Source organism: Heterodontus francisci, chromosome 41 (assembly GCF_036365525.1).
Source record: "Heterodontus francisci isolate sHetFra1 chromosome 41, sHetFra1.hap1, whole genome shotgun sequence".
Taxonomy (NCBI): Eukaryota; Metazoa; Chordata; class Chondrichthyes; order Heterodontiformes; family Heterodontidae; genus Heterodontus; species Heterodontus francisci.
Window position 1 is genome coordinate 19,268,743 of NC_090411.1, and position 15,618 is coordinate 19,284,360.

The 15,618-nt window shown below is 43.8% G+C and overlaps 1 protein-coding gene across 3 annotated transcripts in view; it reads left to right on the top strand.

Moving 5' to 3' along the window:
* The window catches only part of xpnpep3 (X-prolyl aminopeptidase 3, mitochondrial), a 33,393-nt gene extending 19,121 nt beyond the window's left edge, over positions 1 to 14,272 (top strand). For 2 of the 3 annotated variants that reach the window (XM_068019404.1, XM_068019405.1), the window contains exons 6-10: positions 1,626 to 1,739; positions 2,618 to 2,703; positions 9,798 to 9,981; positions 11,130 to 11,250; positions 12,466 to 14,272. In XM_068019404.1, coding sequence (XP_067875505.1) covers positions 1,626 to 1,739; positions 2,618 to 2,703; positions 9,798 to 9,981; positions 11,130 to 11,250; positions 12,466 to 12,629 — 669 coding nt within the window. In that variant the 3' untranslated portion in view covers positions 12,630 to 14,272. Of the gene's footprint in view, positions 1 to 1,625; positions 1,740 to 2,617; positions 2,704 to 9,797; positions 9,982 to 10,549; positions 10,746 to 11,129; positions 11,251 to 12,465 lie in introns of those variants that run through there. The other variant, XR_010969834.1, reaches the window with a different exon arrangement.
* The last annotated feature ends 1,346 nt before the right edge of the window (positions 14,273 to 15,618 follow it).

Sequence of the window (15,618 nt, forward strand, 5' to 3'; positions counted from 1 at the left end):
GGATACATTTCATCTGGCCCTGGTGATTTATCAACTTTCGAGGTTGCTAATCCCATTAATACTTCCGCTCTCCCTATGTTTATCACATCCAATACTTCACACTCCTCCTCCTTAACTATAATATCTGCATCGTCCCCCTCTTTTGTGAAGACAGACGCAAAGTATTCAGTAAGAACCATACCAATATCTTCCGCTCCTACACATAGGTTACCTTTTTGGTCTTTTGTGGGCCCTACTCTCTCCTTAGTTATCCTCTTAATGTATTGATAAAACATCTTTGGGTTCACCTTGATTTTGCTTGCCAATATTCTTTCATGCCCTCTTTGCTTTCCTAATTTCCTTTTTGATTTCACCCCTCCACTTTCTATACTCCTCTCGGCTTTCTGTATTATTGAGTTCTCGGTGTCGGACATAAGCTTTCATTTTCTGGCTTATCTTACCCTGTAGGTTCCTTGACATCCATGGGGCTCTAGATTTGGCCGCCTCACCTTTTTGCTTTGTGGGAACACGTTTACCCTGAACACTTTGACAATGATATTCCAAAGCACTTTGTAACCAATGAAATACTTTCTTGAAATATAGTCACTTGTAATCTAGGAAACATGGCAGCCAATTTGCATACAGCGAGGTCCCACAAAAAAGCATTATGATAATGATTGGATCATTTTATTCGTGATGTTGATTGAGGGATAAATAATTGCCAGGACGAACCGCTGCTGTTCTTCAAATAGTACCATGGGATTTTTACATCCATCTGAGAGAGTAGACAGGACCTTGGTTTAACATCTAATCGGAAAGACAGCACTTCTGGAGTGGGGCTTGAACCCACAACCTTCTGAATCAGAGGCAAGCATACTACCCACTGAGCCATGCTGACACCTAGTTGACATCAAGCTTAAGTTTTAAATTTTTGTAAATTGTAAGATGAAGGGAACTCAGAGAGAGGAAAGGAACTCTGTAATATTGATCTCCCGGGAAAACAATGAGTTAAAATAGGACATAAAAACAGAAAATACTGGAAATACCCAGCAGCTCAGATGGCATCTGTGGAGAGAGAAAACAAGAGTTAACATTTCAGATTGATGACCTTTTATTTTATTTTGAGTTTTTAAGCCAGCACAGAGCCAGGGTTAAAATAGGACAATGTGTACTGTGTCTTGATTTCCATACACTGAGGCACAGCTAAACAAAGCGCAAAAACTGAACAAGCAAGCGGACAAAACAAAAAGCAGAGGGGAACATGAAGTGGATGGTTCAGGATACAAAAACTGGGAGTCAGTGATTTAGTGAGTCAGGGTACTGGGTCATGATTTGAACTCCAGAGGTATGTTCCTGCCTTGAAATATGGTCTTCTGTTGCATTTTGTGTGTACTTGTACACGTGGTGGAGGGTTTGAATCTCCACTGTAGGCTTTCCATTAAAAGGGAAGACAGACTTCCATGGCTGTACACAGATTGTGCTTAATAAGTTGAGTTTTGTTTCAAGATAAATGCATGCTGTCTGTTTATCATACTTAAGTACAGGGTTAAACCCTGGAAGATATTTGGTTTCTGTATAAGGTAGATTAAATGCATTGGAGAGTGGTCTTTCATAACTGGTGATTCCATAATATTTTTAAATTGCAGTTTGACTTTGAGTGTCGAACTCGTGGAGCAGCCTTCCTGGCCTACCCTCCAGTAGTAGCTGGCGGCAATCGCTCCAATACTCTGCATTATGTGAAAAATAACCAGATGATTAAGGTAAGAATGTAGTAGGCCCTTATATATAGGTGCATGCTGAAGAAGATGAGCGTTTCTGCACACCTTTCATAGCTCGCTGGTTACATAGTGAGGAATTCCTGGTGACATCCCTAAGCTTGGATTTTGATGGCTCCTGGGCTGGCAGCTCCCTCCTTTACACCACAACTCTATCCTTAGATATAACTTTGAGTTCTCTGTGTGCATTCACATGGGTGTTCAGGCTGCTGCTGTGGACCTGAGCCAATCACTTCCTTTTCCCTTTTCTTTTCACTCTATGTTCCTTTGGTCACCTGTCCCAGTATCTCTTTGTGACTCAGTGTCAAAATGTGTTTGATATTGCTCCTGTGAAGTGCCGTGGGACATTTTACTACGTTAAAGACACCATATAAATGCAAGTTATGATAATGAGGACAGGTTGCATAGACTAGACTTTTATTCCCTTGAGTGTCGATGATTAAGGGATGACTTAATTGAACTGTCTAAAGGAATTGTAGGTACAGATAAAGAGCAGATACAGAGGAACTATTGCCTGTGCTGTGGGGAGTCCAGAACAAGAGGGCATAACCTTAAAATTAGACCTTGTTCATACAGGAATGACATTAGGAAGCACTTCTTCACACAAAGGATAGTCTGGTACACTCCCTGACAGAAAGCTGTTGAGGCTGGGTGGGGGGAGGTGAGGGGTAGTCAATTGAAAATTTAAAAACTGATTGAGATAGATAGATTTTTGTTAGGCAAGATTGTTAGGATTACAGAACCAAGATGGGTAGATGGAGATAGGCTACAGATCAGCCATGTTGAATGGCAGAAAAGGCTCGAGGTGCTGAATGGCCTCCTCCTGTTCCTATGTTAATCCACTGACTCCACTCTTTCACCAGGATGGAGAGATGGTCTTATTGGATGGAGGCTGTGAGTATTCTGGCTACGTCAGTGATGTCACTCGGGTCTGGCCCATAAATAGAAGGTGAGACATTGAGTTTGGATTTACCCCCTGGCCACGAGTTCTTTTTATAATTTCCACCCATTTTCTTCCCTCCCTTTGTAAAGGGATTCCCCCACGCTAGGTATGTTCCAGTGAGCCCCAGCAATCCTCTGCTAATCTGCCCAGGTAGCAATTTCTCAAGTTGCCCTGGACACTGAGTAGCAACAGACAATTCAACCACAGGGGCATCAGCACCGATCCTGAACCTGCCTACACCCAACATAAGCGCACAAACAGATTACAGAGGTGTTCTTGGAATGAGGATTTTCGCCCTCACACTCGGGGTCAACTATGGAAACCCATTTTTTTAATTCATCCGTGGGATGTGGGCATCCTGAATTGCTCTTGAGAAGATGCTGTTGAGCTGCCTTCTTGAATCGCTGCAGTCCTTGGGGTGTAGGTACACCCACAGTGCTGTTAGGAAGGGAATTTGACCCAGCGACAGTGAAAGAACGGCAATATAGTTCCAAGTCGGGATGGTGTGAGGCTTGGAGTGGAACATGAAGGTGGTGGTGTTCCCATGCATCTGCTGCCCTTGTCCTTCTAGTTGGTAGAGGTCGTGGGTTTGGTAGGTGCTGGCAAAGGAGCCTTGTTGAGTTGCTGCAGTGCATCTTGGAGATGGTGTACATTGCTGCCACTGTGCGTTGGTGATGGAGGGAGTGAATGTTGAAGGTGGTTGATGGAGTGCCAATCAAGCGGGTTGCTTTGTCCTGGATGGTGTCGAGCTTATTGAGTGTTGTTGGAGCTGCACTCATCCAGACAAGTGGAGAGTATTCCATCACACTCCTGACTTGTGCCTTGTAGATGGTGGACAGGCGTTGGGGAGTCAGGTGGTGAGTACTTGCCGCAGCATTCCCACCCTGCAGAGCAGCTGCAACTGGGAGCAAACCGCCTACCTGATCTTTGTATGGGAGAGGGAAGTTAGTTGTCACAAAACTGACAGGTGGTTGTGAATACCCCTGTTACTGTGGGCACTGAGTTTTCTTGTTATCTGTGTCCTTCCCCATTACCATGGGTGCTCTGTTACTGAGAGTATCGCTGTTACTATGAATACCCTATTACTCTTTTGCTCTTCCTGTTTCTGCTCTCCAATGCTCAGTGATTTCTCTACAGTGCCTCCCTCATAATTTCTACATAGTATCAGTTTTCCTTTGCATAGCACCTTTAATGTAGTAAAATGTCCCAAAGCACTTCATAGTAGCATTATCAAACAAAATTTGACACTAAGGCACATAAAGAGCAATTAGAACAAGAGACATCTTAAAGTAGGATAGAGAAAGAGGCGGAGAGGTATCGGGAGGGAATTTCAGAGATTAAGGTCTAAACAACAGAAGGCATGGCCGCCAGTGGTGAAGTGACGAAAATCAGGGATGCGCAAGAGGCCAGAATTGGAGGAGCGTAAAGATCGCGGAGGGTAGTGGGGCCGGAGGAGATTCCTCAGATAGGAGGGACAAGGCTGTGGAGGGATTGAAAACAAGGATGGGAATTTTAGAATTGTGGTGCGGCCGGACTGAGAGGTAATATGTGTCAGTAAGTATAGGGGTGATGGGTGAATGGGACTTGTTGCGAGTTAGGATCGGTGCAGCAGGGTTTTGAATGAGCTCAAGTTTACAGAGCGTGCAAGGTGGGCAGACGCCCAGGAGAGCATTGGAATAGTCAAGGCTAGAGGTAACAAAAGCACAGATGAGGGTTTCAGCAGCCATGAGTCGAGGTGGTGTGGAATCAGATGATGTTATGGAGGTGGAAGTAGGCAAGTGCGTGTAACTGGGCTGCCGCAAGCCAAGTCTTGGAGTTTTGGAATTGTGACAGGTGCCTGATGACAGCTTCTTGCAGGTTCAGTGGAAGATTGGCCATCTCTTTCCTCTACTGTTCCTGTGAAGACATAAAAAGGGGCAAACATACAGGGAGGGAGATGAATGGGAGCTATGGGTTCCATCATCTTTTCCATCTGTACATAAAGGTCTTGAATGTTAACATTTATCTCTGTGGAATTACTGAGCACCAAGGAACAAAAGAGGAGAAACCAGGTATTTTCAGTACTCAAAGAATCATTGCCCAGGACTGGGAGAGAAGGATGGAAAGTGAAGAACAAATCTTCAGTGGGAAAATGCCTGTCAGCTTTCAAATTCGGTTGCCAGAGATCTTTTCTTTGGTTTCAAAATTGTACTGTATTCTTTAAATATAAAGGTACATACAATATAATCCGAATGGTACAGTACCGATCATTTAAAACAAAGAACAAAGATAATTACAGCACAGGAACAGGCCCTTCGGCCCTCCAAGCCTGCGCCGATCCAGAGCCTCTCTCTAAACATGTCGCCTATTTTCTAAGCTTCTGTATCTCTTTTCTTCCTGCCCATTCATGTATCTGTCTAGATACATCTTAAAAGACTCCATCGTGCCCGCATCTACCACCTCCGCTGGCAATGCGTTCCAGGTGCCCACCACCCTCTGCGTAAAGAACTTTCCACGCATATCCCCCCTAAACTTTTCCCCTTTCACTTTGAACTCGTGTCCTCTCGTAATTGAAACCCCCACTCTGGGAAAAAGCTTCTTGCTATCCACCCTTAGGTGCATAAAATATAGTACATTACACTTACATTACAATAAAACATTTTCTTTATACGTACAGCCCGAGGAGGTTTACATGGGTTCCAGCCCCTTGGTGTACTGTGGTGGGAGGGATTGGACTGTGGTCTTTCTCCATTGAGCCTTTGCGGCGGCTGCCCCAAGTTTTAGTGCATCCCTCAGCATGTAGTCCTGGTCCTTGGAATCTGCCAGTCTGCAACTTTCGGCCGTAGACAACTCTTCACACTGGAAGACCATCAGATTTTCGGCATGTCCTTTCCTCAAACGTGGGCTGACTTTCTGATCTGTAGCTGTGTCCTGTCGTCTTCTCAATGCCACTTTCAACAGATGTATATTATAAGACTTCCGTGACTTTCTGCAGCATTGTTATCCTCTGCTATATTATAGTACCTTTGTATTCAATAGTAACTGCAGTTATGTGATGGCTGTTGCTTTACTGATCTTTCATACATTTGCTCCACTTGTGTGGAGATAGTGCATTCTAATTAGTGAGTCAGTCTTTATTGTGCATAAGAACATACTTTCCTTACCATCTGCTCCGGAGACTTGAGCACAAATGCCAGGCTGACAGTCCAGTGCTACGCAGTTGGAGGTAAAAGCCTGCTTGGGTCTGCAAATGAGACCCAACCCGAGCCCAGCAGAACCCCATCCAGCCCGAGTCCTTCCATTTTTTCCCGCGCCCGACCCAACCATCAGTTAACCTACCTTCCGTTTTTCACTTTGTTCCTTACCTGCACAAGCTTAAAATAACTAACAAAACCACCTTTAAGTCCAAAACGTAAATTAACATTAAAGTCATGAAGTCAGTGATAGTGTGTGTCCGATCCGGCCCGACACATGTCGTCGGGTCCTGTCGGGTTCAGTCGGGTAGCAGGCCTTTAGTTGGAGGTGCCATCTTTAAGATGAGACATTAAACCGTGGTCCTGTCTGCCGTCGCAGGTGGACATCAATGTTCTCATAGCACCATCCAGAAGAAGAGCAGGGGAGTTCTCCCCAGTTCTGGCCAATATTTATCCCTCTTCCAACACCATGAAAACAGATCATCTGGTCATGATCATTGCTGTTTGTGGAAGGTTACTTTGCACAAATTGACTGCTGCATTTCCTACAATACAACAATGACTACACTTCAAAAAGTATTTGATTGGCTGTAAGGAGCTTTGGGACATCCTGAGATTGTGAAAGGTGCTATATAAATGCAAGACTTTATATGGTGCTAGGTTAACTGAGTGATGGGAAACATGGGGTAGTTGCAACATGGCTGACGAACATTTAAAAATTTGTATAAAGGTTCACAATTACTTTCCGCTTCCTGGTGAGGTTCTTAAACAATTTCATGCATTGCTGCCATATCCTTGGTTCCGTGCTATTAATGGCCTCAGCCATGTCTTACCCTGCCTTCAAAGCCTTCATTTCTGATGGGGAAACGGGGCCTCCCTTCTCTGCTCTACCTCTTGCAACAGCTGTTCAACGGCCTCTCTTTACTGCCACAAAATTTTGATCCTTTACATTGCCACTTGAACAATCATTTTGTGATAAAAATCACATCTCAGGGGCACTCAGCCGACAGTTATTTCTGGAGTGCTTCTCGATAGATTTCTGCCAGAAGGTCAGGCATGTCTGAGCCCTCTGCAGGTTCTGTCATTACTGCACCTAACATGGGGCCTTAGTGCCTGCCTTTGCCATGCAATATTCCCTGAAAGGAAATCAGGGCACAGAGAATTGACACCATCCCTATTCCAGTGCACTTCTACATAGAGTACTGATGTCTGTGTGCTGCAGGAAAATTGGTCCTTAATGTCTAATGAGGCATATTATAAGGTAACCTCCAGCCGTCTGATAAATCATTTGGCAACTGCAATACATTGTTTGGAACCCAGCTGTCCAGGTGAGAACCTTCAGCCCCTAAGTTACCAGGTCTCAGCCAAGACAGCATTGGAGCCACTCACATCCCTGAGTGAAACTAGGTAATGGAGAGGAAAACTCATCCAGGATTCCCACTCCCATTTCCTAACCAGTGACCTCCCCAATTGGGAAATGTACATGTGTGGATAGGATCGGATTCTTGTCGTGATTCAGTTGAAGAGCAAACGTTCACTGGGCGTAAACACGAGGATTGCTGAGGTAAAGGTGGCCACTGGTGTCTGTGGCACTAGACCCCCAGCCTGAGCCAGTGGCTACAGGGGAGGAGTGGAAGGTTGTTTTCTGCAGCTAATCAGCATTGTTATATTCTATATATGTGAATTTACAGCACAGAATTAGGCCACCCGACAGGTCCATATCAATGTTTATGCTCCACAAGAGCCTCCTCCCACCCTGCTTCATCTCACCCTATCAACATAACCTTCTTATTCCTTTCTCCTTCATGTACTTATCTAGCTTCCCCTTAAATGATGATACCAACCACCTACAACAGGCTAGCAGATTGGGCAGACAAGTAGCTGATGGAATCTGATACAGACAAGTGTGAGATGATGGATTTTGGTAGAAGTGATAGATGAGGGCACTGTTCCAAAGAGAGTGCAGGAACAGAGGGACCTGGGGATGCATGCACATCTTTGAAGGACATATTGAGAGAGTGGTTAGCAAAGCAAATGGGATCTTGGGCTTCATAAATAGAGGCATTGAGTACAAAAGCAGGGAAGTTATGCCAAACCTTTATAAAGCTCTGGTTAGGCCCCTACTAGAGTATTGCATCCAGTTCTGGTTAGCACACTTTAGGAAGAATGTGAGGGCCCTTGAGAGTATGCAGAGGAGATTCACCAGAGTGGCTCCAAGGATGGGGAATTTTAGTTACAAAATTAGGTTGGAAAAGCTGGGGTTGTTTTCCTTGGGGCAAAAGAGATTGAGAGAATATTTGATAGTGGTGTACAAGATTATGACAGACTTAGATAAGTTAGACATGGAAAAGCTGTTCCCATTCACTGATGGTACAAGGACTAGGGGACACAGATTGAAGGTTTTGGGAAAGAGATGCAGGGGGAATATGAGGAAGAACTTTTTTTTGCGCAGTGAATGATAAACCCACTGTCCACGAGGATGGTGGAAGCGGAGAAATCAATGATTTCAAAAGGAAATTGGATGGGCACTTGTAGGAAATATACTTGCAGGGCTATGGGGATCAAGTGGGGGAGTGGGACTGACTGGATTTCTCCACAGAGAGCGGCATGGACTTGATGGGCCAAATGGCCTCTTTCTGTGCCATAAGTGACTCTGAGTGCATCTATGCTATTCACCTCAACGACTGTGGTAGCAAGTTCCACATTGTAACCATTCTCTAGGTAAAAGAAGTTTCTCTGAATTCCTTATTGGATTTATTAGTGACTATCGTGCATTTATGGCCTCTAGTTTTGGACTTCGCCCACCCCACAGTGGAAACATTTTCTCTACGTCCACCCTATCAAACCCCTTCATAATTTAAAGGTCTGTATCAGGTCACCCCTCAGCCTTCTCTTTTCTAGAAAAGAGAACCCAGCCTGTTCAGTCTTTCCTGATAGGCATAACCTCTCAGTTTTGGTAGCGTCTTTGTAAAAATTTTTGCATCTTCTCCAGTGCCTCAATATCCTTTTAGTAATATGGAGACCAGAACAGTATCCTATGTGTGAGCTAATCAAGGCTCTATAACATCTGTATTTCAATTCTATCCCTCCAGAAAATACTTAATAAAAATGTATAAATAAAATGTAATTGAAATTTTGTTACAGAACTCTCTGCTTGGACCAACCTCAAGCAAAGCTTCATTGTTTAATAGTTAAAGCTCATCCTTATTGTAATTAAAGTAGGTTTGCCCTTTGAAAACAGCCTTATTAAATATGCTGTGTAAAGATGGTATAATTATGGATGGTGTGTTGAGTCACGGCAGTATGCAGTATCTGTAACAATAGGATAAAAATCAAGGCTGTTGTTCGATATATCTTCTTGTTTGATGGGAATGGTGCCAGCTAAAGATCAGTGCTTGCTGCGGGAGCGTGGGAGCCAGTGGTGGCCTGGAAGCTGATCACCTGTCTGCCATTATCAGCGAGGGAGTGTTGTGTGACCTGGAGCGATGCAATAAGGGCAGGAGAAATAATTGCAAAAATGAATTATTTGTGCAAATTTCACATCTGTCCATTTGTTGTGAAAAAAATTTTAAAACCCACATAAAAGTAATAATCTTGCTGTTCTATATGTGTGAGACGTCTTGTGTATGAGGCAGAGTGTTAGAATGCGGAATTTTCTGCTACGTGGAGTTGCTGGTGGCAAATAATTTTAAGAGAAGCATATGAGGGAGAAAGGAATAGAAGGGTATTCTGGAAGGGTGAGCTGGAGTGGATTGGGAGGAGCTTATTTGAAGCATAAACACCAGCATAGATTGGTTCAGAATAGCCTGTTCTGTCCTGTACATTCTATGTAATTCTCCTAACCTGCTTCCTGTGAAAATGTGTGCCATGTAAAAACCTTGCTCTATATACTGCTGGAAAGTCCTAAAAGTTATTTGTTCTGTTGTAGCTTCACGGGGCCTCAGTCCGAGCTGTACCAGGCCGTCCTTGACGTTCAGAAGTCCTGCCTAAGTCTCTGCACGCCTGGAATCAGTCTGGAAAACATCTACGCTTTCATGCTGACTGCGCTTGGACAGAAGCTGAAAGACATGGAGGTCCTGCGGGAGAATTCCAACCAGCGTGATGCTTACAAGGTTAACATGCCTGACATATTTATAATCTGTAGGTTAAGCTCCCTGCAGTCAGTCACAGTTGAGTTTGTAAACGATTGGAGGACAAGGGGTTTGCATGTTAGCACTAAATGATAGTTTTATACCTGTGTTTCTGCCATTGCATTAAACTCCAACTTACTTCCCTCCTCACCACAAGGGACCAACCCTTGTTGGGGTTTGGTGGGGGGGGGGGGGGGGCTACATTCCCAGGTGCACTGCAGCCCTCCAGAAGCTCACCCAAATCGCCACTCGATGGGTCCTGTCCACATCCAATGATTAGAGAGTGCAATAAAAGTCACAGGTTAGAAGTCTGGAGGAAGGAACTACAGCTAATTTGCCTAGGGAAAAGAGCAGGACATTCCAGCTGATTTTCCAGGGAACAGGGCGGGTGACTGCTGTCACTGCCACTTTGTACCCGATAATTAAAAACACCAAGTACTGGAAGTATATAGCAGGTCAGTCAGCATCTGAAAAACAAAAATTAGATTAATGTTTTGGTTGAGATTCTTTATCAGAGATAACTTTGTGTATTTCTCCCTTTTTATTTCAGATCTCTGACATTCATATTCTAGTGCAAAAAAGAAAACATTATGTACATTTACCTCATTTGCTGTTTGTGGGATCATGCTGTGTATAAGTTGGGTAGTATTTACAGCACAGAAACAGGCCATTCAGCCCAGCTGGTCCTTACCAGTGTTTATGCTCCACACAAGTCTCCTGCCTCCCCTCTTCACCGCATCTTATTGGTATAACCTTCTATTTATTTCTCCCTTGTGTACTTATCTAGCTTCCCCTTAAATCCATCTATGCATTAACTACTCCCTGTGGTGGTTCCACATTCTCGCCACTCTGGATAAAGAAGTTTCTCCTGAATTCCTTATTGGATTGGTTATATTTATTATGGCTTATCTTATATTTATGACACTTGTAACTGCAATTTAAAAGTAATTCATTATCTTTGAAGTGCTTTGGAATATCCTGAGGATGTGAAAGGCACTGTATCAATAAAAAAATTATTTTCTTACGCCAGTAGGAGAATCGCCGCTTTTTTTTTAAACAAACATAACACATTTTGGACATTGAAATTTTGGCCTAGCCATTGAACAATGTTTCATCCTATGTCCCTGCAGACTGTTCAGAATTACTGCCCACATCACGTGGGACATTACCTGGGGATGGATGTCCACGACACACCAGACATCTCACGGTCCAAAGCCCTGCAGCCTGGGATGGTGGTGACCATCGAACCCGGTAAGAAACTTAGGACCAGCGGCAAGTTTATAAAGCTGAGTCCTGCACAGTACAACGTCAATGATCAGGATGAACGCCTCATACCTGGTTTTGCAGACTGTCTCGACCCATATTCTAACCTATGTTCAATCATAACCCACAATATAGACATCAGGTTCACTTCAATTAACAATCTTGTTACAGTCAGACTAATTTGTCTCTCAATCTACAGCAAACAGTCTACAGAGTCTATTTAAAAAGAGTGTTTACGAACCACAACGAACAGAGCTCATGGCCAAAGCTCCAGCAATGTCTCCAATAAAAGCAGCAAAATATAACTAACAATGTCACTGAGATTCTGCCCCCCACCACCCCCCATCACCCCCCCCCCCCCCAACCATTCCCCACCCCCATTGCTGTCTTTGTAGCCTGAGGGGATCAGTTCCACATTTAGTACAGAAAAAGAAAGCTGTTAAAAGACCATTAGACTTTGGGAGACTGTTTACCTAAAGATACTGTTCATACTAACTAACCCCACACCCTTCCCCATATGTCCCAGGAATAAAGGACTGCAGAGGATGGGCCAGTCCAGAAGGTCGCTGACTCATAGAGAAACAGAATTTATTCAACTTTACCTGTCATACTCTTCACAGCCCTGTCTCAATTATTTACCCTCTTAAAGTTTATAAGGGTCTCCACTTCTACAGCTTTCCTGCTTTAAACTGCTCCAGATCTTTGGTACTCTCTGTGTAAAGAAGTTATATCTTAAGTAGATCTTTCCAAGGCGGCATTTACATCTTTCTGAAACACCATCCATTGACATCGCTGACCCTTTGTCTCCCTCTCCTGGTCTCCCTCTCTCTCTCTGTTTGAGGCCCCGACCTCCAAGTAATATGTATATCTTAACTTGATCTACAAGTTAAAGCTCCCAATGAAAGAAGCACCAGAGCTGGTCCTCTTTCTGTTTACTTTTTTCATTCTTACTTTTTTCTGTCTTTTTCCCTCTCCCTCACTCTCTTCTCTCTCCCCCTCCCTCCTTCCCTCCAGGAAAATGCCCGCCCTCTGCAACAGTCACTTTGACATTGGGAATTGACTCTGCAGGACGCTAACCTACATCTTCCCACACACTCCAGCATGTGCACCAGTTCTCCACCACAGTGACTATTTTACTTCAAGCCTTTGCCCCTCGCCATGCCTCTGATAAATTTGCTTTTGGTATCATTCTTTCCACCACAGGAATCTACATCCCAGAAGATGACACATCAGCTCCGCCAAGATTTCGGGGAATAGGAATCCGGATCGAGGATGACGTTCTGATAACGGAAGAGGGGCCGGTCATTCTTTCTGCAGACTGTCCCAAGGAATTGCTTGAATTAGAACAGATCTGGGCTTGCCATTAACTAGCAGCTCTTTGCAGTGAATACTGGATACCTCACCATTTCATCAATTTATAATAAGATGCTGTAAGTGAGGGAGAAGATCACAAGCGAACCCAGCATCTCCACTCCAGTAGATGGTAGCTCTGTATGGCAGGCAGGGATGCCACCATATTACAGTATGTCAGCCTATCCTTAATCCTCTATCCTGGAGGATAGATAATAGAGCAGTAAGTGGGGTACAAGGCACAGGAGAATACTTGAGAACTTTTTAAATTAAAATGATGGACAAGAAGAGATCAGCTGGTGCATCGAGCTTGTCCCATACAGTCACGGGATAACTGAGCATTATGATCCTCAATGACAGCTAGCTAGCACTGACCACGCTATCTGCAGAGAAAGACAAAAGCCCTCGGCCAATTCAGGAAAAATAAATATGGGAAATTCCTCTCCAATTTCCAAATGCAATTGAAACTGATTCCAGGAGACCACAGTGACCAAGAGGCTCATCATCCAATACCCCATCTAGCTTTACTTTGTGATATCTGCTGCAGCCAGGAACCCGTTCAGCTCCCCCTGGAACACTTGGTGTGAAACTGCACAAGCCACCAACCCCTTTCCAAACATTTGTCATCTGATTGCAGAAGTGCGATTGTTTTTCATTGCAATCTCTCCCACCTATTATCTTGGCATTTATACAACTAGTGTCTGACCTCACCTGTTAAACCCCCTCCATTGGCTTTGTCTGTTAATGAAGCACTGGGTGTGGTGCTGAACTGTATCGACTAGAAGGGTCTGTTCAAAGTCAGCTGAACTCAGAAAGCTGTGGTTGGGTCACTAGATTTGGCAGCAACACCACTGGGCTAGAGAAGAAAAAAATAAATCAGGGTTCCCACTCTGGAATCTAACTTCTATCTGTTGTGTGTAGCTGGCTTGTTGCATGGCGTGGTCCCTTTAAGATTAACGTGCAGCCATGCTTGCGTACGTCTTAATGTTGCTTGTGCACAACCTGTTTGTTCCCGGCACGGCACATTCCCAATTGCTGCGCAGCCATGCACCGGTGCAGCTTAGGGGGAGTATTGCCTGTGCCCCTGCTGAAAAGTGTACATGTGTGAATGAGATCAGGATCAGACAGAGCTGTGATGCCTATATGGGTGAATAATCTTCCAGAACTCGCCATCTTGTAGAGAAGGGCCACTCTAGTTAGGTGCCAAATGGCAGCTGCACCAGAGGATTGGCATAAATCATCCCTTTGGAAGAGGGAAGTTCTTGTTTGTAAAGAGCTTTAGAAGCAATTTGGGGATATTGCCCATTGGTATCCGTTCCCATTGTGTCCAAAATGTTTAAGTATAACCTTGGCCTGACACATCCATACATCAGTGCGTCAGTCCAACATACCTGCATGTCAGCGTGTCAGTCCGACACACCCGCACCTCGGTGTCAGTCCATCACACCGGCACATCAGCAACAGTTTTTAAACAACTTTACATTCCAATTGTTAATCAGGATTGGAGTTCTTGGCCACAGGTACCATATCATTAATCTATGTATCGTGATGTCCCTAATCTCACAGAGTTCCTTTGTTACCTGTGAATGGTACTTTTATAATTAGTATTGACGAAGTTCGTTCCGAAACAAAACATTAAATTCTAGTGCTTTTGTTTATATTTCATTTGCTTTTTTTTGTGAGAAGGAAGAAAAGTCCATCTTAAAGTAAATTTGTCCTCTCCCCATTCTTGCTTTCCCTGAGCCCCTCTCTATCTGTAGCCAGCAGGATGAAGCAGTGGCCTACAGCAGTGCTGCAATTTGGGACGTGTGAGACAGCGGATCTGGGGGTATCTCTCCTGATTTCCCCTCCCTCCTCACAGGGATGTGTCTGGAGTCTGCTGCCCCTACCCACGCTGCAATAATGCTTTTGAAATTTGGAATTGGGGGACTGAGCATGCTCTTCAGAGCAGCTCACTGGAATAACATTGGAATATTCCTTACTCTTCATTTTATTTTTCTCTTGTCAGTCCTTAAATTATATTTATCCTTCTTTACAAATAAATTGAAGAAAAGCTGGAAATCCACAGCAGTACAGCTAGCATCTGAAACAGAGAATAATGTTTAATGACTCAGGATACATCAGAACCTTTTATAGCCTGACAGAGATTCCCCTACATTATCTGATTTTAGTTCATACTTCCATCATTTAGTTTATTTTTTATCTGCACCCTCACAATAGTTGACCATATCCTTAAGGAACTGTTCTGTATTGAATGGTTAGCAATTGCCGTATCCTTAAGGATCCTGAGAATTGCAGCAGGTTCTGTGTGCACCTCACAGCATAGTGTGTAAGACAGCCCGGTGTTGTTCAGTGATCAATGTATTAGTTACTGTGCAATCTCAGATTAATAGCTTGTAAACTCCACCCACAACATTTTGTATCACAGAATCTTACAGCACAGACGGAGGCCATTCCTTTTGTGAGCACTGCGTGCCAGAGGGACTGGAGTCCGCAGTGGACACTGTATTGAGAAACTTTTTATGTTGTCTGTTGCAACATAAATGAGATATGTGGAGTTCAGTTGATTGAAGATCTCAAAACAGGTTTATTAACAGCTAACAAGTATATACAGTACAGAGCTATCTATTGACAGGACCTGCCTCTTGGTGTTACAGTTAGAGAATGAGACTGATATAGTCAACATGACTGCATCCTCTTGCTCTACTTATAATTGGGAGTCTATTGTTTGTGCCCCTTTAAAAATGGGGTACTTTTGTTAATTCGATTTCAATTGATGACACCTGGGTCATACTAATTCACATTTCGTAAGAGTCAGAAGGAGGCCATTTGGTCCATCATGCCTGTGCAGTCTCTTTTAAAGTGCTATCCAATTGGTTCCACTTGTAAGGATCAAAATGTCTTAAGAAATCTCAGTGTCAGGTGTCAAAAATAACCTCACAGCCTTCAAAGTATAATTTAATAAATAAATTACTCCTTCGTTTCAGGGTGAACATATATTTAGTA